Genomic DNA, 26,536 nt, shown 5'->3' on the forward strand with positions numbered 1-26,536 from the left:
AATGAAATGTCCTAAGAGCTTAAAATATATTCAGTTTGCCAAGCTCCATCTAAAAATACCTTACTAATTATGGCTATGTGATCCTGAACAGAGATTAGCCTATATTGGAGAAATTTCTCAAATCTCATACTGACTGGAACTGCAGTCCAGCGCCAGTCAGAAGTGCCATTACCCATACATGATAGAACTGAGCCTACTTCCATGAAAAGAACAAGTGGTTTGCATTATGAATGAGATCATAATGCATAATTTTGAAGTATTTCTGTGCATTTAAATAGTAATTTGGAGCAGCAACTCATTTCACATCAACACATATGAAGTCTTTAACATGAAGATACCATGTGGAAATTTCTGGTTATTTCAGGGTCAACACCCCACACAACTGTTCATGTTTATCTGTTTTTTATTGACTGTATTTGATGTTGTAAAGACATTTCTCTTGAAGGAAGTATTACGGCTAAACATTATCTCCCCAGAGTAAGACTGTGATAAAGAATTACAAGGTTGGAAGTTTCACATACCATGGGGAATTTCCTTGTGTCGTCTTAAAACAAACCTGCTGAACAGGTGTTTGAGCGTGTGAAAAGAGACAAATCAGATGGTCATCACCTTCTATACTGCACCATTATGACAGTTTGGAATACTGTGAGATATTACCACTAAGAAATGACACGGTGTGTTTTGCATTTTGTTTTTATTTACATTTTGGACAGCATCCAAACTTTTTTTGGAAATGGGGTTGTAGAACCATCAACACTCAAAGAACCCTTTCCATGATTATGATGAGTTCTTTGCATCGTGAAAGGGTTCTTCAGACTGATGGAAAATGGGCATGAATGTGCTGTAGATGGTTCTATATAGAATCTTTTTATAAAGGGTTCTGTATAGCACCCAAAAGGGTTCTTATATTGTTACAAGCTCAACACCGTAACAATAGAAGAACCTTTTGAGTGATATATAGAACCATTTACTAAAGGTTTCTATATATAACCAGCTACAGCATAATCTCCATCAATCTGAAGAACCCTTTCATGATGCAGAGAACTCTTTAATCATGCAAAGGGTTCTTGTACTATGCTTTAAAATGAGCTGTTTTGTAATTGAAGCACTGAAAATTAGTATCTATCCAGCTACATGGTGAGCTTTAATAAAGACCTGGATGAGGTTTGAACTGGTTGAGTTTTAGGGATGTAATTATGGTGAAGGTTTGGGTGACTATTGACTTCTGGTGTTTGTTAGCAATGGTAGCCTCATGCCTCCAGTTCTAAACTAAAGAAGCAAAATCTGAACACCTAACATGTCTTGGCTGATCAACTACATCTGAGCTGAGTGGACAATTGAGCACATTTATTTTTTTCCCCAAACAATTCCTTTAAGCATATGAACAAGATTCTATTAAGATTATGTGTCTAAACTGTACACCCAATTGTAAAAAGTCCATTTTGAATTATTATGTATGAGTGTCTGTGAACCTGTGGTTTCAGGCTCTACAAAAACAAGTCTGAAGCCTATTAAATGTAAAATAATGCACATCATGTAAGAGTTTTCTTGAAAGCCAACAGACCTCTGACTGTGTCAATATTAATACTGCACTAGTCTAGACAAAAAAGAGGAAACAGTCGAGCCAAAGCGCTGGCGCCAAACTCTTTTTCTCTCTCTCCTTCTGCCTACCAGTTAGAGACCCCCATAATCAGACAAAGTCCTGTTCAGAATTTCATGGAAATCCACTTTCTAGTTTCTTTAAAGGGGACAGATGTCACTAACAATGGCCCTATTCTCCATCAATGGACAATTACATAACCAAGTTGTGTTTCTCCTGAACAAGACCATGCATGCAACACACACACACACAAACACACAAAGAGACACATACACACTCCTTGCCAGCAGGGCTTTTGATTCTAAGGGGGAATTTGACGGCTCTTTAAGTAATGACTGCCCTGTGTAACACGGAGCAAAAAAGACTCTAACGTTGGCCTAACACTGGGGAAACGCTAAGAAAACATTGCAGTCGTGCTGTGCCAGTCAGTACAACAGAGCCTTTCATAAATGATTACGTCAAAACAAAGTCTGTGCAAGTCTCTTAAAGGCTTGGATAAATTCGACGTCATGTTCACGCATACACAACACCAAAGTGGGACACTTTAACTCAGAAATACTTGTGGACCCTCGGAATATTTGTTTGGCCCTTGTGAAATTCGAATTGTCATGCTGTTACTTTTAGTGTAACCCTCATGTTATCTTCAAATTTAATATCATCTTTAACATTGGGGTCAATTTGAACTCAGCAGACCTCCTCCAGAAAATGATGATGATTATTATTATTGTTATTATTATTATTATTATTATTATTATTATTGCTATAAAATTGTTCCCCAAGTTTATGTGTTGGATACTTTGTATGGTATCAAACATTGAATGGGGTCAAACTGACCCCAAAGATAGGAGGGGTAAGAAAACATAAATTCAGTAGCTTAAAACAGACATTTCTTCATGCTCATCAACATGTTTTCACAAGAAAGAAGTGCAAGTTCTGCCTAAATAATAATGTGACAGTTTTCTTTTTAAACTACACCTCTAAAAATGTGGTTCTTCAAGAGTTGTTTAGTAAAGGCATTGGTTGTATAAAGAACCGTAGCTCAAAAAACATTCATAAGCATAAGTTCTTCTGAATAGTTAAGTGGTTCTATGATGGTTCTATGATGGAAAGACTGTTGTATATGGTTCTTTAAAGAACAAATCGTTCTATAAATCACCAAAAAAAGACACAGAACATATTTTGGTACTATACATACACAGTAAGAGTGTATTGTTTTCCTCAAAATGAAGGCATCATTGTCTTAAGACAATGCAATGAATGCAATGCAATTGAAAAGGTAGATATCTCCAAAATATTTTATGGGCACTTAATAAGTATATTAAAATATATATATATATATATATATATATATATATATATATATATATACTTTTTATTATTTATATTTACTTCTTGAAGTCTCCTGAAAGCACACTAACACACAAACTCAAAGAGGACTCACTGTATTGGTCGGAGAGGTGGATGGAGAGGAGTCTGGTGTTACCAGGTTGAGGATAACTTCCATTGGAGAAATCATTAAGACAGCAATCCCGAGGGCTTCCAGAGACAACTACTCACACTTCTCTCACCTCACTAGAATGTTTTGTATCTTCAAGAGCCTTGGTCAATTTGTTTTACTGATTTGATAAACTCAAACCAAAATAATATAGGAAGAAAAATGGTAAGGAGCCTCAAGTTGTTCCAAAACTGGGTCACTCTCAAAGATAGAAGCTTAAAACTTGGTCACTCTAGAAGGTAGAAGCTCAAAGTTTGGTCACTCTAGAAGGTAGAAGCTCAAAGTTTGGTCACTCTAAAAGGTAGAAGCTCAAAGCTTGGTCACTCCTGAAGGTAGATGCTCCAAACTCAGTAAGACGTCCATGGAACTTGGATAGTGCTCTGAAGTTCAAAACACAGTCCACTGGGTTCTTATGTCCTTAGAACCACAGAAACATTTAGATCTGCTTAGGAAAGACCTATGGCAAGCTGAGAAGACGTGACAGATTTGTCCCATTTGCTACATGAAAGCACTCCAACCTCAAGGCATGAGGCATGAAAGGATGAAGAAGCTCCGCGTTTCCACAGCTTTCCTGGCATCTGTGTCTGTCGGACGGAAGAGAAAGTGGTGGCCTAAGAGTGGGCACAACAACGTTTTTTCTGTTAGCCAGCAAGCCCATGGTTTTGGACAGCTGACGTGGTATCCATTCGTCTTGCAGAACTTGGGAAGTGCAGCCAATGAGCGTGTGACCTGCAAACCAAAGCCAATCAGCACACACAGTGCCCTCTCTAAACCAATCAGCGCTCAAAGTCCAGGGTGTCCAGGCCAGTGGCTGGCCACGGTCCAAAGGGTGCAATCAATGGGCTAATGAAGGACGCACAAAAGAACCCAAAAAAACATTGATCCTGAAGAAGAGAGCACCTCACAATAGCCTGCGTCCGCACGAAATGACAAGTAGCTGAATCACGATAAGCCAGCAACACTCTCAAAACCATTAAACCATGGCCAGATTACACTGTCATATGACTGACTGGAGAACAATATGATGTGTGTGAGTGTTTATGTGTGTGTGTGTGTGTGTGTGTGTGTGTGTGTGTGTCCAATTAGGAAAAGAAGTGGGGTGCATGGGAAGCGGGCAAAACTGCGAGAAGCTTCTCAATGGAAATGAGTAAGAAGGGGAGGCGGGGGGTGGAGAGAGAGAGAGAGAGAGAGAGAGAGAGAGAGAGAATCTGAGTATGTTAGGGGGATTGAGTTAAAGGTTGAGGTGAAAGATGGCTTATATAAGAGCAGGCCCCATTCAGGGACATTGCAGTGTGTGTGTGTGTGTGTGTGTGTGTGTGTGTGTGTCTGTGTGTGTGTGTGTGTTTATGTGCATTCCAAAGAACGAATCAAACAAACAAAATTGCTGATTGCTGTAATGGCGCCACATTCTGGGTTACGGTTAAACACTACATGATTTTGTATGTAGTCATATACAGCACAAGCACTACCATTTAAAAATTACTAGTTTTAATAACAAAATAGCAACTTGGCTATAGATACAGTGGCCAAAAACACATCTGAGGACTTTAACAATTGTTAAACTTTAATTCAAACTTTTGGTTCTTTAGGTTATTTCATAAAATGACATTTGTTCCAGAGAAAAAACACAACATCAAACTGATCCTTAATCTTGTGGGGCCTCACATCATCTAATAACAAGAACGTCTGGAGAAATTTTGCACCAAACATTGACGGAAAACAATTATTAGCATGTGAACAAATTAAGAGAGAAATTTCTAAACCAATTCAACACTTCATGAATGTGGAGCTCAAAGTAGAAAATGATGGTGCACTCAATCAACGCTGTCTGACGGTCAGCCAGCATGTTAGCTGCAAAAAGTTTAACAAGTTGTCCCCAGATGTGTATTCTCATTACGAGATCACATCTGGCCCTGCAAAACTAACCGATGGTACATTCCTTGTGTGGAAAAAGTCTAGAGAACTCTAACCAGACTGCACTGAGGGTACTGTTAAACACAGAAGAGGAAACGTCAAAGTCCGGGGCTGTTTATCTTTCTGGATGTAAACTAGCAGAAGTCTGCAAAGGAATTGCTCAACAATAGCAATCTAAAGCACACCAGCCACCTTTTAAAGGACTTTGACCTGTCCATTTAAAATAAATGGCACTTGGTTTGACATTTTGTCACAATGAACAATAAAAAATAATTTTATGGCACAAATGTGAAAGTATGTTTTGGGGCTAATATGGTGTTTATACAGTACATGTAGAAAAAGAACCTAATTTAAAGATGAAGATCAATTTCACAGGTTTCAGATGTGTGAAGCTGTTTGAATGAAGCTGTCAAAAATGGATGTGTCTAGATCAGGGGTCAGCAACATGCGACTTACTTACTGCCCTGTTGCGGATCCACAGCAGAATTAGATGTTTAGGTAAAAATAAAATAGTCGTCCTTTGCAGTAAAATAAAGTTCAACTGATCGTTCTAATACAGTTTTAACCAGAAATGGTCTTAAACACTGGAGTTACTATATAACTGCTAATTCACCCTTTAACCCTGGTTGGCACACAGGTCACCATAGCAACAGACAACAGTTCACCATAGCAACAGACAACAGTTTCGCCTAGCCAGTAGCTAACGAAAAGATTTAAGATGAACATGGATAATTTGAAGACGAATGAACTTATTTGTGTTTATAATCACTCCAGCTGGTTTCCTGATACGTTTAATCTGCAACGAGAAACTGTTAAACACTAAAAAGATGGTTTGATTTTTGTTGAAAGCACAAAATGGCTCTTCTTAACGTTTGGGTTGCCGACACCCAGTCTAGAATAATTAACAGAGAGAAAGAAGATTCTTAGATAACTGAGAAAGCTGTATGTATAATGAACATACTGTATATATTGTATATACTTATACATTCGCTATTAACATCTTTAGCTGTACATGCTGTATATATGTACTTCAGTACTTCAGTACATACAGTGTAACTGCACTTAACTCCCATTGCACACCCTTTAGATTATTTGTAGATTGTTTGTTTATTGTCCATATACTTTTTTCTACTTTTATTTTATTGGATTTAATTTTATATTGACACCTACACCAAGAGACATTTCTTGTACATCTTGTACCCGGTGACTAAAGATTCTGATTCTGACTCTGAATCATTTTGAGTCATTTAGTGTTTAGTTTATACTATTTTAATCTATACTGGCTAAGTTATTATTGACTAAAAAGTAAAAAAAAATATGCAGTGGCTGTCGGAGGAAAACCTTCTCCAAAATAGTAATCACAGGTATAGGAAAAAACATTCTTCAAGCCCCACATCATGAAAAGCTGAATTTCCCTCATTTTTATTAAATAAAATAGTAAACAATATTAAGTTTCAAAATGTGCTGTTTATAATTTAAACAGTGCATGTATAAAATCTTAGCTGCAAAAACAGCCCAATGCATTTACATACATCTGCCTATTACTCGTCTAACAGCAGTTTAGCCCCACCCACTCACACTAAAGTTATAAGGAGTGTTTCAGTCTAGACTGCTTTTGGAACAAGGCATAATACAGGCCAGCCAATCAGAACAGAGATCATTCACATGCATCAGTCTTAAAGACACAGGAACAAAAACAGCTGGTTAATTGTAATGAATAAAGAGAGGTTGGAAAATGTGGACCATGTAAAAGTGAATTATGACTGCTGTTGGTACATAAAACCACACAAGCATCATAAATGGACCTCGATGGAAAAATATGAAACACAGGAAAAAGATAATTTAATGTTACTTTTATTAAAAATAAAATGAATTCATGTAAATTTATTTTGGAGGATTTCTATTGATCCTTTCATCATGACATTTTGACAAGGGCAAATGGCGTTTGTAAATGGCAGCTAGCATTTTTTGTCTTGGCAGTGCAAATATATTAATATGACAAGCGAAACTTTGTGGTGTTGAGGGAATAAAAGAGACACACATCCACACACATACCCAACCTGCCTAGGCTATTGGGGTGCAAGCTTACATAATCCCACTCCTCACTGCTATTTGCTAGAGTAAAGGGGCCATATTCAGGGGAGCACACACACACACACACACACACACACACACACACACCCTGACACACGTCTAAACCAGGTTATCAGGGTACATTATTACATAATATTACTCTCTGGTGGAATCTTCAATGGGCCTAAACTAGGGGACAACAGACACAAGCTTTTGTGCGCACCTCCTACACAGACACATGAATGTGTGCTAAAACAAAACCACAGCCAGCTTCCTGGTACTCACCGACAATCAATGGGCTCATTAAGTGTTACATAAAATTAAACTCGGTGGAACAAATCACCCTAAACTGAACTTTAAAGAGGTTCTTCAGTCACGATACAAAGACACACAATCTGATTCTTGATTGGGTTCATGATTCGGTATTCTCACGATATCTTGAACAAAACTGATGACTGTATCCATGTTGTATAGCACAGTTCACTAATGGACGTGCTCGAGTGACGTGTTGATTGGTGTTGGTTGTTTGCAAAATTTGGTGTTCAAACAGTGCAACTGCATTCGACTCCACAACTAATAGAACGTTTATTCTCCACAATGCACATTGTTACAGTTTTGCACTGCGAAACTACAATGTCAAGATGCAAAAGTAGACTCGAGGGAGATTCACTAAAGGCCAGTACACTGATGGGACAAGCACGAACGAACATGAACAAACACAAATGTTTGGTTGGTAAGCCATACCCATGTTTCACTGTTTAACCTTTTAACTGCTGCCCTATTTTTGCCTGAAACATCACACACAAAGTAAAAGGAGCACTGTTCCCACATACTTTGGGCTACAGTCATGATCTTGGCCTCATTTGAAAGGCAACACTCTAAGGTTTTTTCCCAACCATCAGAATAATTGGATGAATTATTGATACAGAGAAGTAGGACACATCGTACTAGTAAGCTGGAATGGAGGAGTTTATTTCTGCCTGACTCATAGATCTCTAAACTGATCTCTGACTCTTGCTGTGTTATCAAAACCGCATGCTTTGGATTATGCTGTCTTAGTGGATACTGGCAGTGCTTTGAAGGTAAGGACCCACAAATCTGCTAGTGTGATGACTGAAACTGCTGTGAATAGCAAATCGTGAAATGGAATCTAATCCTGAGATTTCAAGCTTTCTAACAGTATATTGCATCACTGTATTGCTGAATGATTTGATGCAACAGAATGATGCATAAAAAGCCAGAAGTGAACGCTTTGACAGATATGTGCCGGTACCGGGACGGTGATCTAGAACAAGTAAAAGACTGTTCTCTTCCAATTAACTCTAATGCATTTTACTTGTAAGATCTTCTTCTGAACAAAGGACAACTGCAAACACTGGACTTAAAATACACTAAATACATTAGAACCTGTTAATTCAAGAAATTGACCTTTCATTGAATGAGCAGTTTAAAAATTTGAAGTTGAATGGAAATCACCATCTGTCTTTTACCTTTATTTTGAAACGAACTGCTGTAAAATCTGATTGGTCATGTTCAAAACCATAATATACTCAAGTAACAGGCCAAATTAATTACATTCTTTAGCCTTGCACCAATTAAATTACACCACACACACCACACATTTTCAAGGCCGCTCATCCTTCTGGGTCGTGGCGGGAGCTGGGGCCTATCCCAGTGATCATTGGGTGGAAGGCAGGAAACACCCTGGACAGGTCCTAATTAAATGACATTTAAAAAAATTACATTAGAATGTAAAAAAAATCATAAAAATTGGGCTCTTCATGGTACATTTTTGGCAACCATAGCCTACTGTTAATAAGCTACACTGCTTGGCTGAAGAATTGTTCATTAAGATTATTATTAACTAGGGATGCATAAAGATATGGGTTATATGAGTAATATCAGTAACGGCACACTCACAACCCCCACCCCCCAAAAAAATCATCATTGCACAGATGTTTAGTTCATTTTACTACATATGTTACCCTACAGAAATAAATGTTCTATTTCTTCATAATGCTAAACTAGGCAGATTTCGGCATATACATACACAAACAATATTGGCATCAGCCCCCTTATTAATAATACATTATATTATTATTGAACATTTGTGTGTTTTTTCATTTCAGCCCCTTTTTTGTCACTGCTTTATAAGAGTGCTTGATCATGTGTTGCCCAACAGCACCTCTTAATCCTGGTAAATGCTCATAATGCACAGCCTTCAGTGGCTTATTGTTTTATTTTGTCATGCTCGTTCCAGTTTTGACAAGGAAACTTATCAAACCTGAATGGAAAACAGAAAGAGTCATCAAGTCTGAATCTACGGATGCACAGAAAGTATGTGAGAAAGGATGTATGGGAAAGAGCAAGATTGATCTGCGAGTTTGGTATTTATGATTACTATCAGTTCTGCTTATTTGCAGCATCTCACTTACAGCAACAAGTTATGAATTGTGAAACTTTCCAAGCAACCACCAAACCCATTTCTGCCACACCCTTCAACTGATACTGCATTCGTACTGCAATATTACTGCTCAGAATCATTTTTTACTGATAGAGCAGGTAGAGGAATGTCAGGAATGAAGGAACACAGAAGAACCAAAAAGCACTTAAAAAACACACACACACATTGTAAATGATCTTCCTCACCACACATCTACAAACCACACACAAATTTGGGGTCACCTAGCTTTTCAAAATGTTTTTAGAGGAAATGAACGTGTGTTTTTTGTCAGTGTGTAATAACGTCACGTATTAAAGATTCATTTTAGTCTGCCAAAGTGCAAAATATGACAACAGAGGCTCCGTACGGATGCACAGCTGAAGACTTGTGTAACTGAATCAAAACTGGATCAACTGGTGTCTTCAATCCCCAAATGATTATTCAGTGTTGCTAAAAGAAAAGGTGATGTAACACAATGGTAAACATGTTGCTGCCCCAACTTTTTTGGAATATGTTGAAGGCATCATATTTAAAAGGAGCATATAGTTAAAAATAGTTAAAACAACAATAAAGTTTATAAAGTCAAACATCAAATATTGTGTTTTTGTACTGTTTTCAATTCAATACAGGTCAAACCAAATTTACTAATCACTCCTTTCTGTTTTTTATTGGCATTTCACATACTGTCCCAACTTTTGTGGAACTGGGTTTGTAGGTTTCAGTGGATAAGTCTGCTTTTTTGCCTCTTCCAGGGGCAGACTAGCTAGGAAAGCTAGTGCAGCTTGTCTAGTGTCACATGACAGATTAGCAGTGACCTCCAAAATTGTGTCATCATGTTGTCCATCTTAGGAACTCTGGGTCTAAGCTGGTTTCTGCCATGAGAAAAAATAATGGTGTTTTCTGAAAACACTGCTGTCGCATAACAATGTTCCACCGTACAGACATTTTTCCTCCGCATGTCACTGGAGCCTCCCAATCACAGAGTTATCAAGGAGAATATTGCTACAAGAATGCATGGTTTTAAAGGGGAGGCTGGGGTGGCAATTTAGATTTGTTGGGACTAGCCATCCCAGATGCCGCTCCAAAATTTCTGCCATGTCATTGGCTTCCACATCGCTGTGAGGCAGGTGTTTGGGCAATTAAGAAGAATGCTTCAATGTCCAAACTCACTCCACAGCCCTCCTCCCCCCTCGGCTTGCACACTCACATTGCGAGTACATCTCGTCTGTCTCGCTTTGCCTTGAAGGGGAGAGTGATTTCACTATCTGCAATCTGTGGAACAACTGTCCGACCTCTCTCAACTACCTCCCCCGCCCTGCTTGCACATTTACTTTGCCTAGTCTAAACTCCCTGCCACCCGGGGAAACTTAGATCCACCACTGGCTACAAGAAAACAAACACTGCTGTACACTGAATTGACAGCATTAGACTCGCAACCTCAAGAAAATGACATGCACAAACCAGCAAGCTTCGTCAAATGTGGTAGTTAAGTTGCTACAGCAGTAGTAGTCTACAGTTTGAGTAGCTGGTGTTGGTATATAACAGTGTTTAATAGTAGACTTACTTTCAACCATCTTGTAATTCAGAGGATCCAGTGCAAATGCAGAATGATGCAGAGGTCTAGTGCTAAAATACAAAATTACAGTATTTCAGTATTTCAATTGACAGTACTGTATAATACTGGAACCATTTAGTGACCCATACTTTTCCAGATGAAGGCAGTTTAAGCACATTCAAAAGGATATTCCTAAACATGCTACACAACAGCAGTGATTTCTTGCTTGTTTTCTATTTTTATCTGTCTTTCACCTGTCGATCACCATGGCATGAACCAGAGAACTTCCCGTGCAGATTACACAATGTGACTTCAGGGTTTTAGTGAGAAGGACCATATGCTGAATACAGGAATGACCTGAAGCGCTCTGTGAGAATGCCTCACCCAGACTTGACACAGGTAAGGCCTAAGTCAAATGATGTTACTGTTTTTCCGCATTTGTTTTTTTACTAGGTAAAGTCCTCGAGGGCCTGGTATTACCAGCAACACGAGAAACAAGTTTGATGGGTGAAGCCAAACTTGTTGCTTCATAGATTGTAGATATACTCACTACTGGTTTAACTTCTCACTGCCTAAGGGGCCGGTATGTGGATCCACTCTTCAGTTGTGTACTACATAACTTACACAGTAGTTTCAGAGTAGATATCAAATAATTCTTAACAATAATAAGTCTTAAAGTAACAGTTCAGCACAAAGTCACATTTTTTTCTTCTTACCTTAAATGTAGTTGATCAGCCAAGACATGTTTTGTTGCTTCTTTTCTCTTGAGCTGGCGCTTCAAGGCTAACACAGCTAACAAGCAATGAGAGTTTAAAGCCCTTCCATTAGCATCATGCAAACTGCTTGTCAAAAACATCACCCGCCTTAAACCACATGCAGTTGTTTAGTAATCTTAAATAGACTTGCTTATCTGGTTTCTGACACTGTATGACATACTATTATCTATGGAAATGGACATAACTATGTTGTATATGCTAAAAAAAGTAGCACACTGTAGCCTGACTTTTGTATGTACTTTTACATTTATATAGTTACCAGTGTCGTAGAGTGTCGGAAACCACATAAGCAAGTCTACTTGATGTGGTTTAAGGCAAGTGTGATGATTTCAGCATGTGGTTTGCACAATGCTAATTGTTGAGGCAATAAGATCACTTGTTAGCTACATTAGCCCTGCAGCTTCAGTGCAAAGCCAGCTTCCGACACCAAACATCTCCTGGTTTATTGGCTACATTTTGGGTAAGAATTGTTATCAAAGTCTTTAAAGAAAAGTCTATCCACTTGGTGGCCATCTTGGCAACACCACCAAACAGTTATTTCCAGTCTTACAAGACCAGGCTCCCTCTTTGAATGGAGAGAGACACAAAAAAAAAATCAAACTGAAAGTCAAATTAACATTTCAAAAAACAGATTTGAAATCACTTTTAAAATCTGACAAATATCTGATAAATAGTTTGTATTTTTGTTTCTCAAATAACTTGAAAAAAGTGGGGGTTTTTGGGTTGTTTTGGCTACTGCGCTTGCACAGATCTCCACAAGCCCAAGTAGATGGAGGCTTTTCCGACTTGTGGCTTTACCAGCAAGCTCTTTTATGAAGTGTGGGACTTTCTCTGTAAACAGATGACATGATAAGCGTTACACACTTTCCCCTTCATTTTCCAACCAGTGACCTGTTCTTTCCTTTATAAGATCGCTGTTATTACATAATGTTAAACTTGGTTTTCGGCAAAAGTATCATTTTAGCATTAATGTCTGAATAAGCCAGAGGTTTGAAGGGTTAACAGTCAGGTCAGCTACAGCAAACAACACCATCTGACTGAGGGACAAGAATACACATTGTTCACATTACACAACACCAAATCGGAAAAAGGCAATGCCACAAGGCAATGTTACAAAGGAAATGAGTCTGATTGCACGTGTGAGTACATGTGTGTGTGTACATACCACAGTCTATTCCCTGCTACAGAGAAAACAGGAAAATACATAGTGGAGTAGACAGGAAAACCCTGAGACAATCAGTGTAGCCCCCGTTAGCTCTGCCCCAAAAATGTCTGGCTGACACCTGTGCCAACTACCGCGTACCCTTTAGCTGCACAAGCATGCAAGGCTGTACGCTGCAGACCAGTTACTCAACAATAGCCTGCCTCGCAATCGCCATTTGAAAACTTCCCTTTTTAGGGCAAAGGGTGTGAGCTTGAGTAAGTGTGTGCTGGGGTTCTTGCGTTACGCATGTTTTTTTATGCAGTGTTTCCTACACCAATCCTGCTCAGTGTTTCCCAAACATAGGACATGATTTGGTGGTGCAACAGTGTATAGGAACGCCCGCCCTGAAATATTTCGTGCTTTAAATTTGACCACTACATGAACACAGCTTGGGTCAGGGGAGGGGGGAGCGTGAGAGAGAGTGATGGTGATAGGAACCAGAGGTCTACAACACAAATATTGCCATTTCATTTACTATCCAAAACCGCCAGTGAACCTATTAGTGTCTCATGAGCTTTTATGTGTAATGTTGATGATGATAAACTAGTATTAACCAGAACATTATCTTTTCACTGGGAGCCATTAATCTTCTCAAAAGTTCCCTAAAACAATGTCTCAGGCATCAGTCAAGATATCCATTTCCATTTCATATAATAGCTTTCTGGGAAGGAGCTTTTAGATTCAGTAAACTCTTTGAACCACCACTGTGAATAATTCTGACTCAGTAAGTTTCTGTAGAATTGAGCGTTTCATATCAAACCACTCTGAATGCCTGGTTACATCTTAACCTTTTAATTATGCAAAAATGTTTAAAACTTGGTGGAATTGCCATTTAACAGATGAGTGCTGAGAAATATTTTTAAAAAGAAGCCACATGAAAATGAGGAGAGACTCGTAGCTCAGGTACCCTGCATGATTTTTGCAAATTCACAGGGAAATGCTTTGCGGTCATTATGCTAGCTTAAACCTTACTGATACACAGACAATATTATTGATTAAAAAGAAGTGATTCCACATATATGTGCTTGTGTCCTTGTGTCTGGATCCTGATGGTAAGCTTGGCTCTGGGTTAACACACTGTTTGCTAGGCTGGTCGTGCTGGAGTGCTTAGTGTGCTAATGAGTTGTTTCAGGTGTGGTTCTGAGTTAGCCTAAGGTGTGAATTGTACAGGCTCACCCAGCAGCTCTAAGCACTAAGGCTGCATACAAAACTACAGAACACAACACAAAACAGTAGTAACAATAGTGCAGTCCAAAACTACACTACTAAACAGTGTGTCAGAAATGACTGCCATTGGAAGCGCGTTCATTAGTATAGTATGCATAGTACAGTAGTGTGCAGGTTTAGATGCAGCCTAGAACTGATAAACTAATAGTCCAGCAACAATTGCACCAATCTGTATGCTTATATTGTGGCTTGTCCTTACATCTGCTTGGAAGGAAGTGTATGCTGCGTTTAGCCTATTATTATACCGAAGAGCCATATTGTAAAGCATTTAATTGAACAAATAATAACGATAATAATAACATTTTATTATATTAATAACATTATACCTTTGCCAAGCTCAATGTTGCTTACAAATCAATAATAGAATATGAGGAGAATAAAGGACATTAATTCGGAGGTATTAGAATAAAGCAGCACAAAAGACTGTCATTCAAAAGAAAATTAAAAAAGAACACATCCATGAGGAGAAAAAAATGAGAAATTATAATGCATAATACAGGGGAAGGGCAATAAAACACGCTTTGGCTGGACAAGAACAGAATGAAATGGACAGGACAGAGAGTAGAAGATGGTGTGGTAGATGGCTGCCTCGGTGTGTTGCTCTCATCTGTTTGTTTTTGCACATTAATGTCATCTATTAGATAAAAAACACTCATTCACTTGATTTTCTTCTGAATATCTGTTATAGTCAGTGTACTTATTTGGTCTGTTTAGTATGTTACACACCACACAGGTGTGCACTCACCGAGATTCCTCATATGTGTTACATACTTGGTGAAATAAAGTGATTCTGATTCTGATTTAACTACAAGCTGAAGGGTGGGATGAAGGAGATCGTACGGAGGCTCTGTGGGAGCTCCAGAGTTTAGGTGCCACTACACTGAAGGACCTGCCACTCATGGAGTCCAAACTTGGGAACTGCAAGTCGTGTGAGAAGAGAGTAGCTCTGACAGCTATTGAGGGTCAAGAACCATTTTGTAGCGTATGTGAACTAGGGCTGACCGATTTGTGGAAAATGTCTAATTGCAATTTTTCTGAGCAATATTGTGTTTGTGAGTATTCTTCATAAAATAAGGTCCAGGCCTGTTATTTTGGCAAAGAAGATCAACATAAACACATTTTTTGGCTTGAGGCTTGAACACTGAACATAGTTTACCAGTCTGCTGGTCAGTTGTGATTGTGGTGTCAAAGCACATGGGTACAATTTCCCCACTTAAAACTTGTAGGCTATAATTCAAACTGCAGCTCTTACTGATCCAAATCGCACTCAAAAACTATTCATCTGTCAGCCATACTGCAAACACTAACTAATGTCCAGTGTAAGGTATAGAAGATGAGACTAATATGGACACTTCACTAATATGGGTGTCTGGTGTATGTAAACAAATAAACCAACAAAACCTCTTGTAATCTCTGTATGTTGCGTGTGTGTATGAGCACTGACTCTGTCTCTGGCAGTGTATTAATTGAGTCGTATCTTTGGTCTCTTCCATTTCCAAGTAGACAACAAAGCACTACTGTGAGTTGCACTAGATAAGAGCGCCTGTTAAATATAAAACATACCTCGCAAAACACAGATACTTCTGCAGAGAAACACGCTCACACAGCTCTGCCTCCAGACCAGTCACTGTGGATGGAAACCAGTACCACTAGATGGCGACAGACTATGCAGAGTTCACTCAGGGATCTGTTGTCCCCATAAAAACACACTTACATTGAATTCTACATTAGTGTTTCTTAGGGCAGTCCTGAGGACCCCCAGACTGCCCACATTTTTACTCTGTTCCTCTGTGCTGGGAGCTGGGATCAAGCAAAAATATGTATCGTCTGGGAGGTCCTTTAGCCACTGTTCTAGAGGGAGAGAGAGAGAGCTGGAGAGAGAGAGAGAGAGAGAGAGAGAGAGAGAGAAGGAGAGAGAGAGATAGAGAATTAGGGAGAGAGATGAAAGTGTATTATCTGGGTCACTGGGACAAAACTGGGCAATCTATGGCCCTAATCTATTATTCATAGTTCACATCTGAGATTAGGCTTAGACCCTGAGTTGAATGGGCATGAATGTGTGTGTGTGTGTGTTTGTGTGTGTGTGTATGTGAGACACTGGTTAAGGTTGACCACGATCCTCATGTTCCAAAAATGCAAAAATGGAATCATCCTGAGATCAAAGAAAAAAAGACAACAGGAAACACCAGCCTGTTCATTGTTCTCTCTCTCTCTCTCTCTCTCTCTCTCTCTCTCTCTCTCTCTCTCTCTCTCACACACACACACACACCCACGGTGGGGAAAAGTGATAGAAGCAAATTGCAAAAGAATGGACACTGAGGTGGTCATCCTGATTGGCTGTTGCTGTAACAGTAAATGGCAAGAACGGCAAATTATACAGACATTCCGAAAACAAGGACAGTACAGCTGTTCCTGACTGACAGCTTTGTTAGATGACCGAAAATGCCTGATTTTTACTAAAAGTAGACTAATCAATAATAAATCAATTACACGGTCAAAAGGACGTGTTCATGTTGCTTTATTTCCTATTAAGAATGTTTTATTATAACCCCATTTCCAAAAAAGTTGGGAGTAAATAAAAATAAAACGTAAATAAAAACAAAATGCAATGATGTGCAAATCATGTTTTATCATGTCTGATGAAACAGTTTGTCGCTGCATCCACAAATGCAAGTTAAAACTCTAAAACGCAAAGAAAAAACCACATATAAACAGGATCCAGAACTTCTGCCACCTTCTCTGGGCCCAAGCTCATTTAAAATGGACTGAGGAAAGTGGACTAAGTGGAAAAGTGCCCACATCAACATATGAAATTTTGTCCTCCAGGCTAAAGACCACTCAGCATGTCATCAGTGTACAGTTTAAAAGCCAGTATTCATGACGGTATAGGGGTGCATTACTGCAAATGGCATGGGTGACGTGCACATCTGTGAAGGCACAATTAATGCTGAACAATAAATACATGTTTTGGCAACATATGCTGCCATCCAGATGACGTCTTTTTCAGGGAAGGCCTTGATTATTTCAGCAAGACAATGCCAAATCACATTTTTGTATTTTCCTTTAAAAAGATGGTTTAGGTACCATTGCATCCTATTTTTATTTACATTCTGTATAGTGTCCCAACTTTTTTGGAAATGGGGTTGTATTACTTTAAGTCCCATGTTGAACAGAGCTGTAGACGACTGTATAATGACTGAGAAAGCTCTGTTACATTAAGAATGAAGTTATAATAAAAATGAAAATTCAGAATGCATTGTAATTGAATAATTCTAATAATTTTTAAACAGACAACTTACAAATAAATCACTCTAAATAAACACAGTATTTTGTTTTTCATTTAATAAGCTTTTGCCTAAAAAACATTAAATATTATATTAAATATATGACAATGCTACTGTCATATTTTGATAATATATAATGCTAATCTCAGTCCACACAACATACGTTACTGAATAAAATAACAGCAGTTATGGATAATGAGAAAGAATTCCAAATTTTTGACCACTAGTGAATGTAAACTGTTTTATAAACACTTGTACAGTCTTTTACAGTACTGTAACGTCAAAGAGTTTACGATCTGTAGACATTTCCAAATGCATGCACCTTTTCTTCTGAGTTCTGAGTTCTGCCACAACATTTCATGTCCATTTTACCATCTTGGTTGTAAATATGTCTCAGTATGTGCTAATGTTCTAAACAAAAATGCAGACTTACTTTGCTCTGCTTTAAGCTTTAGCTCAGCTATAGCTGCTTTTCTCGCATCTCCAGCAGGAAACTTTACCTTAAAAGTAGAAAAACTTCTTGTAAAATTTCTCTCAATGTTCGATTTTTTTATGGGGCTGAAGTCAGCTTCTAATTCTCCAGATTCTTGTTCAAAACGTCCCGTTCCACCTTAAATAGTTAATTTGTCTCCAAATTATCGATGTTTCTCTTGAATCGTTCTCTTTGTCTTTTTGTTAGCTACTTGCTGGACAAGACTGTTGTCTGCATTGCTGTGGTGACCAGCAGTCTGCGCGCCAACCTTCAGGGTTAAAGGGTGAACTCGCAGTTATACATTAACTCCAGCGTTTGAGACCATTTATTGCTAAAACTGTGTTGAACGATCAGCAGAGCTTTATTTTCCTGCAAAGGAGGATTATTTTATTTTTATCTAAAAATCTAATTCTGCTGTGGAGCCGTATGCAGGTTGCTGATCCGTGGCCTAGATCTTCCACACAGTGTTTTGCATGATGGACTACCTTTAGTAAAACAGAACAGCGCATATACTTCTAGAATATTGACTGTTTATCTACAATCCATGTATACAAGTAAACATATAAGTATGTAAATAAATAAATAAATAAATGTGATCAGTTGACTGACAGAATCTTCCCTACTTGACCAAGAATGCTACGACTGAAATGTTGACTATTTCACACACGGTGGATATAAAGGACAAAAAAGGTCAACATCTTGGTGCTTAAAATAAATTCCTAATTATCCCTTTAACTATCTGCATGTATAAGCATAATGCATTAAAATTCAACAGCATGAGAAGGTGTAGCTAATGGTTTCAGCGCAAGAAAGTAAACATCAAACACTCACTGCGCAGCCTTCATTACTCTGTGCATAAAAGAGCCTGTAAATGAACAGCCCTTGCCTCAGCTTGCTGATGAGCGAGTGAGCTCAGTCCACTGAATTTCTGAGTGGAATATCATTTAAAAATAATAAAAATAAATAAAACAACCAGATTCATGAAGGCCCCATGCTGTCATCTTACTGGGTCAACTCTACTGAGAGTAACCATGATGGCTACACCAGATTTGAGTGAAAGCAAACAGTAAACATGTGTGTGTGTAGTCATTGTTTGTATGTGTGTGTGTGGGGTGCTTGTGTAGTGTATTTGTGTATGTGCGTTGGGTTTATGTGTAGTGTGTTTGCAGTCTGTTTGTGAGTGTGTGTAGCATGTTTGTTGCGTGTGTGTGTGTGTATTTGCATCCAAACACAGGCTGCTCTGGATAGGGGCGTTGGCCTAAATGAATAATAAAGTCATGAATATTCAATAGACAGGAGACCTGCTGATTAAACAGACTGAGGAGCGACATCAAAGCGCTAAAACACACACACACACACGTGCTTCAGAAATGAAATTCAAGAACAAACAAACACACATCAGGCCTGCTAAAAACTTGGAAACGAGAAGTAAAGGGTGAGCCATGGCTGCCATAGCAGAAGAGTGTCATTCTGATCTGAGAGTGTTTTTATTAGTCTTTATTATCAAATGCTTTACGATTTGAGAATCTGAGTTCAGCAATTGAGCTCTAAGACCTGCACTTTGTTCATTAATAAGCTCACTTCATCATTAGTTCAATGATTTGCCCTATTTATCTTTGTATCTTTTAAGACCTTAATTTTTTCTTTTAATGTAGACTGAATTGCCTTTGTGTATGAAAAGTGCTATATAAATAAACTTCACTCGTCTTATTATAACTATATTATAATAGCATAATTGACTGTTGGTTTAACTTTGGTTACTTTGTACAGCTTTTTTTTTATTTTGCCACTTAGTTGAAATAGCGCATAACAACAGAATCATGCCAGTGCATTTTGCTGCTTTGCTGGTGCATCGTGAAGCCTTCACAGCAGCTCCACCCATCATAGCGTTCCCACACTGACAGAGAGAGGAGTGTGTAGCTGCAGAGCTTCTGAGGTCACACTGACAGCACCGCTGACACAGGAAACAGGAAACAGCAGGCGGCTCTCTGACCAAGATCAAGACCACAAAAGTGCACACACACACACACACAAGCTGAAAACAAGATGTTTAAGCGTCATTGACTGTATTTGCACTGAAGAGCGTGTTAACCTTCCACAGGGCGGAGAAGAAAAACAGGCGTGCATAGCATGAGGTGCACTTAATACATCACCTATGAAGAACTGGCACAGCAAAGCTCTTTCTCTCTCACTCTCTCTCTCTCTCTCATTCTCTCTTTCCCTTTCTCTCTCTCCCTTTCTCTTACTCTCTTTCATTCTCTCTCTCTCTCATTCTCTCTTTTTCTCTCTCCCCCTTTCTCTTACTCTCTTTCATTTTCTCTCTCTCTCTCTCTCTCTTTCTCTCTCTCTCTTTCTCTCTCTCTCACCCCAAAGGGAGATGTGTTGACTCAAAGACACAGATGGACACCTGTGCCCATTTAGACATCCTTTCTGATTACACGTTGCTTTGTTGCCATGGAAACCAGCCATCTCAGAGACAGAGAAGAGGAAAAAGACAGGAGAGAGAAAGAGAGAGAGAGAGAGAGAGAGAGAGAGGGATGCTGTACAAAGAATGATGTAAATGAGCATAGAACAGAAGCAGATGACATAGAGAGAGAGAAAGAGAGAAAGAAAGAAAGAGAGAGAGAGAGAGCGAGAGAGAGAGATGTGAGATGTGTCCACATTTAAATTCAGTAGTCGACTTAGTTCAAGAACAATTTGCTGCTATTTAATGAGTCAATGCCCTAAAATTTTGTAAACTGTGAATCAATTGCAGTAACCATGAATATTTCACAAATATTATATTACGTATATACTATATGTAGTATGTAACCAATATGTGTTTGGTATATATATAGAGCAACATCAGAGCTTCACGAAATGGGTTTCCACGGCTGAGCAGCTACACAAGCCTAAGACAAAATGCACAATGCTAAGCATCAGTGGCCATAAAGCATGGCCCACACAGAGCCCTGACCTCCACCCCATCAAACATCTTTGGGATGAACTAGAATGGAGATTGTGAGCCAGGCCCTCTTGTCCAACATCAGTGTCTGACCTCACAAATGCTCTTCTAGATGAATGGGCAGAAATTCCCACAGGCACACTCCAAAATCTTGTAGAAAGTCTTCACAGAAGAGTGGAAGCTGTTACAGCTGCAAAGGGGGACCAACTCCATATTGATGCCTATGGATTTAGAATGGGATTCATAAAAGCTCCTGTAGGTGTAATGTGTAGGTGTCTCAATACCTTCTATAAAGGCAAAAGAGGACACACTAAATACTGTTGTTGATATTTAAGCGTGTTCTCTATTCACATGGAAAATCAAAAACAAATGTCATTTGACTGAGGGTGTTCAAACTTTTGCATATGCTTGCATGTGTATTACAATATTTGCAGCTTCAACTGCCGTAACCATATATACTCATTGGCCACTTTATTAGGTACATCTGCATTGTATCTATACTTTTTGTCCAACGATCGCACATAACACCTGCTCAGTTTTTGAGAGGGGGGTGCAGCGGGGTTGGAGTAAGTATATATGGGCCGGTGAGAGTATATAACCAATACAAAAGTGGATTACAGTTGTGATATATATAACTAATACGAACATACACATATATTGCACTAACCATACCGTATATTTAACCCCTTACTATTTCTGGCTTATTTCATACTAAGGCATATTATCAGTAACTACAGGGACTTTAATGCAAACCAATAGAGCTATTCTTAGGTTATAGAAGTGTGTAGGATATTAATCTACATCAATATAAAGCTATACTGTAAAAATTTATTTAACCAATTTGAATATAAAGATCACTTTAGCATTGCCAGAAAAACTCACTGAGATGACAGTGAGATTTTCTCGCAATGCTAAAGTCATAGCTTAGCTTTAGCTTCCTGTGTGTTCTGGCTTAGTGGGCCAGGTAAGCTTATATGAAGCTGCAGGCTAGTTAGAAACTGGTTAGTTGCATATTGCTTTGATTTATTGAATCTGATTGATTCAAATCATTTTAAATTCATTCAGAGCAACAAAAAAAAAAAACACTCAGGGTGGATACAGCTGGCACTAATTTGTTTCAGCCCTAGCAACTATATTACATTCCTCCTTCAATATTTCTTCTTTGTCTTTTACATAAGAGACAAAGAAAGACAAGAACGAAAAGAGCAAAGAAGGAACAGCCTCAGTACAAAAGTTCATCTTTCACCGCAACACACATACACAAGCTTACAGACCACCGAAACACACATACGTGCACAGAAAACACAGACGGGGTGGCGGAATGGCTGTGAGAGAGAGAGAGAGAGAGAGAGAGAGAGAGAGAGAGAGAAAGAGAGAGAGAGCGGCTGAGAGTTAAAATCTTTTAAAATCAATAAAGATGTTTACCTTGCTGAAATCAGTAACGCTGAAACTAGCAGACACACAGAGAGGAAGGAAGACAGAGAAAAACGAGGCAGAGTGGGTGAAAGAGAGAAAGGAAGAGAGAGATATGAGATAAATGTAGGTAGTCTAGCTTCTAGGTATCAATTCCCATCATACGTTTTTGTCCACGTTTAATTTAGCTGCTCAGGAAATTAGCAAGCTAGCTCACTCATGAAGTGAGTCAGCTGTGGAGCACCCTGTATAGGTCAGCCTGGTGTTTCAACAACTTTATGACTGAAAAAACATCTATTTAGGCTTCGCCAATCAGCCAAGACACGTTTAAATGTGCTTCTTTAGTTTAGCATGGGAGCTAAGAGGCTGAGTTGCTAACAGGGATGTGAGCAGCTACTCTAGTCCTTGGTTAACCGCTCTAGGTATTCAAACTAGGGGCCGATACCGACACTGGCATCGGGCCAATACCATGCTCATTTACTTGTACTCATACACAGCTGATACTGTATGACATAAGCCAAGTTTAGCTGCTGCGCTAATGAACAAACTGCAGGAGGCTCTGCTCACACAAAGTAGTGTCACTGACTCCGTCGTGGTCGGACACAAAGCCGCTGGTCACTTTACACATTCTGCCCTGGCAAATTCCCACCAGGAATACACTGTGTGATTTTAGCCTGTTTTTAAACTCACACAAACACAATCACATTTGCTTCCCCAGTACGGGTGGCGACAGGCTAACAATAGGCTAACAATACGGAAGGTAAAAAGTCAACATTTCCTACCAAAGTCCATATATGCCCACTTTCCTTTGTTTGACTGAATAAAATAGTGAGGTATAATCGTAGATTTTTTGAAATGTCTTTTTAAAATAGGCTGTAGAGAGACCATACTGTCCTACCATATACATTTTAGTGCACAGTGTGGTTAGCCGAGCTGCTTTAGCTCAGTTTCTCAGTGTGTTTGCTCTGTATTCGGTGCGCAGTGTGTTATTTTGAATGAAGCAGCTTATTTGAAATTGTTCACAGATAGAGCTGTCTATAGAGGCTGTGTTTTACGTAGCATGGACTGAGCACTTTCATACAGTGTGAGTATATAAATCATAGGCTTTGTCTGTACATGACAGTGTGAGTCACCAACAAAGAAGACTTCTAAAATCGCTGTGTATTTCTGGCTTCAGAAGACACTCAACTACAGCTCAACCAGCCATACAAAAGCCTCAGAGAAGACATAAAACTCCACCAGTGAGCCCCTCAGATAAGCTCTGTATGCATTAGCCTCGGATGTAATTCCTGCTGTCACTGGGCTACAGGGACTGCTGTTGAAAGAGACAGATGAGGATCAAAACTATGAAACATACTTTACTTACTGCTGTACAGAAGTGCTTCTTAGCTGTGGAATAAAAAACACCGCAACCACTGACTCGATCCAAGGTGTAAGTAATGTAGCATAGCTAGCTACTGCACGTCATTTAAAATCAGCTAGATTTTAATGATTTAACAGAGTGGTAGGATAGAATGATAGGAACCAGATGTATGTGGAGTTCAATGCCTCTAAAATTTCCCTCCCAGAAAGTTTTTTACATGAATTGGTTGTAAATACACTGACAGATGTCTGAGACATTGTTTCACAGTAGTTTTGTGACAAAATTTTGGTTTAAAACGTATTTTAATCCATTTATTTTAAGCCATTCGTGGTGGACAGATACATGAAGGGTGTTTTAAGGCAAAAGAGTCCTAATCTTTTCAGATTGACCTTCATTTTATCATCATCAGCATTACATAAAAAACTCAGAAGACACATATAGGTTCACTTTCCGATTTCGACTTCTGGTTTTTATCACCACCACTGTAAAGAAATATGAGTCTGTAAGTTTCTCTGCAAATGGACCACTTCACATCAAACCAATTTAAATGACTTTGTTTATATCTCAAACACTGAGCTATACAGAAATGTTGAAAAAGCTGCAAAATTCCCCTTTAAGGTGGAACATCAGTGGGATGAAACATCAAAAATACAAACAGGGCATCTATCCAAAGGAGATTCCAAGCCACAGGGAGTGAAAATGTCTCAGGGAACTTTAAACTGCACACGGAGCAGGAAATTTTATCCATCAGTCATTGCATGTCTGTCTCTTGAAGATGCACGTTGCATCATGTTTTATTACGACTCTGCAGGACATTCCAAATCAAGGTATTTATCAGCTGCAGTTCCCTTAACCGACATCCTGTGCTGAAGTGTGTAGGGAATTTAATGGTTCTGCTGAGGGACACAGTGGAATGGAACGCAGCTTGTGACGATGTACATGTTGGAGATGTGACACTTCATCATGGAGAATGGACATTATATTAATTATGTCAACTGGAGCCCCAATCAGTAGCTCACTCCAGCACTAGATTTAGCGATTTTTGGGCCCCCTAAATGCATGTTTGTAAATTAGTTGAGACCATGGGCTACCGAGTGGCACAACCTTCTACATTGCAAAAAATAATGTCTTGGCAAGTGATATTACCATGTAGCATTACTCATTTTGAGATAGTTGTGAGAAGTATAAGATTATTAAAAGGCCATTTAATTCATTTTACATGACCATTTAGCAACATCTCTTTATCCCTAAGAACCAAAAAGGCTGTTTTTGTTACTGTGCCTTTAAGAATAATATATGTAAATGAGTTCTGATAGGCTGGTCTGTATTGTACCTCATTCAAAAAACAACTCAGGCTGAAACGTGTTTTTTTCATGACATCACAAAAACAATGAGTTGAAAATGGGGTCCTTTTTTAAGCTTAGTTCCATTTTTGGCTGTAAGGCCTGAGGAGTGAACAGTATTATTTTGAAACTTTATCAATGTTTACATACCACATTAATCCCTTATTTAAAAAATAAAGCAAGGAAAAAATTATTTTCACATGTTTCTAGATCTTGTATGCATGTTTTAAGTAATGTTATGGAGTGAAATGATTCCACTACATTGGCAGATCGTTTTGCTGTTTTTAAGGAGTATACGTGATATAAGCACACTTATCTGCAAATGGACTGAAATAATTTGATGATTTGATCATATTTATTTATTTTTGTTCAAATTATCCTGAGAATATCAAATCATGAACCCAGTATCATGAATCAAGTCAAACTGTGGACTAAGTGTATTATTGCACATCCACTAACAATTAATGGAAGCCTATACTGCACCGATTAGCACTGTGTTTTTCAGTAAACTCAAACGGACTTGCTTATGTGGTTTCTCACACTTAATTATATATTGTTATTTATAAAAATGGTACAAAGTATGTCACATAGAAAAAACATGGTAGCGCCACTCTTAAGGCCTGCATTTTGTTTGTACTTTTTATAGATGTGTGGTTTTGTGTGTGTGTGTGTGTGTGTGTGTGTGTGTGTGTGTGTGTGTGTGTATAAAGGTTCTGTAAGGGTCAAAAATATCTCAGATGTATTGTGTGCCCTGAAGGTAGAGGGGGGAGTGTTATGATTGCTGTTGATGATAGTTGCCAAGTGATAATACGGCCAGTTGAACCAAAAATACTTCAGTAATGAAAGAGAGAGAGATAAGAGATGTGTAGATAGATAGTGTATAAGAGAGAGAGAGAGATAGAGCGAGAGACACGACAAAATGAGAACTGATACCAGAATCAATACAGAGGTTTTCTTTACCAAAATCAATAAGGCAAAGTCTCTCGTTTGGAAAAGACAGAAAGACGACAGGCCTACTACATCCACAAAGATGAAACACATGTCAGGATTTTAGACCATAGTTCAACACTGTGGCTTGATTTTTACACAATCTTCTCTCCATGTGCAGCTTAAAACATGTTTCAGCACCACTTAATTCAGAGACTTTGACCTCTTTTAACTCATTCAATCTGCCCCCAGAGTAGTCATAAAGTGTACATATTTACACTGGGCACAGTACAGTGTATCAGCATATGGAATTGGAGCTTTCTCTGTTGTCTATCACTGTGTAAAAGATGCACCATGCTGCCTTTATTATTAGAGGCCCTGTGACAGTTTATGATTAAGTGTGTGCACATTAAAAACAGAAACCGGATCACTAAGAGCTTATTATTGATTTTTTTCAGTAGCAATAAAAGGTAACTTAAGTGTGAAGTAGCAGAAATAGCTGC

The 26,536-nt window shown here is 38.7% G+C and overlaps 1 protein-coding gene across 4 annotated transcripts in view; it reads right to left on the reverse strand.

Annotated features, from left to right (window-relative positions):
• The window catches only part of tmcc1a (transmembrane and coiled-coil domain family 1a), a 58,510-nt gene that overhangs the window by 16,739 nt on the left and 15,235 nt on the right, over window positions 1-26,536 (reverse strand). Inside the window, exon 1 of one of the 4 annotated variants that reach the window (XM_036578949.1) lies at window positions 3,042-3,839. The exons of the other annotated variants lie outside the window; for them this stretch is intronic. Coding sequence (XP_036434842.1) covers window positions 3,042-3,116 — 75 coding nt within the window. The 5' untranslated portion in view covers window positions 3,117-3,839. Of the gene's footprint in view, window positions 1-3,041; window positions 3,840-26,536 lie in introns of those variants that run through there. 4 annotated transcript variants of the gene reach the window in all.

This window comes from Colossoma macropomum, unplaced genomic scaffold (genome assembly GCF_904425465.1).
Source record: "Colossoma macropomum unplaced genomic scaffold, Colossoma_macropomum, whole genome shotgun sequence".
NCBI classification, from domain to species: Eukaryota; Metazoa; Chordata; class Actinopteri; order Characiformes; family Serrasalmidae; genus Colossoma; species Colossoma macropomum.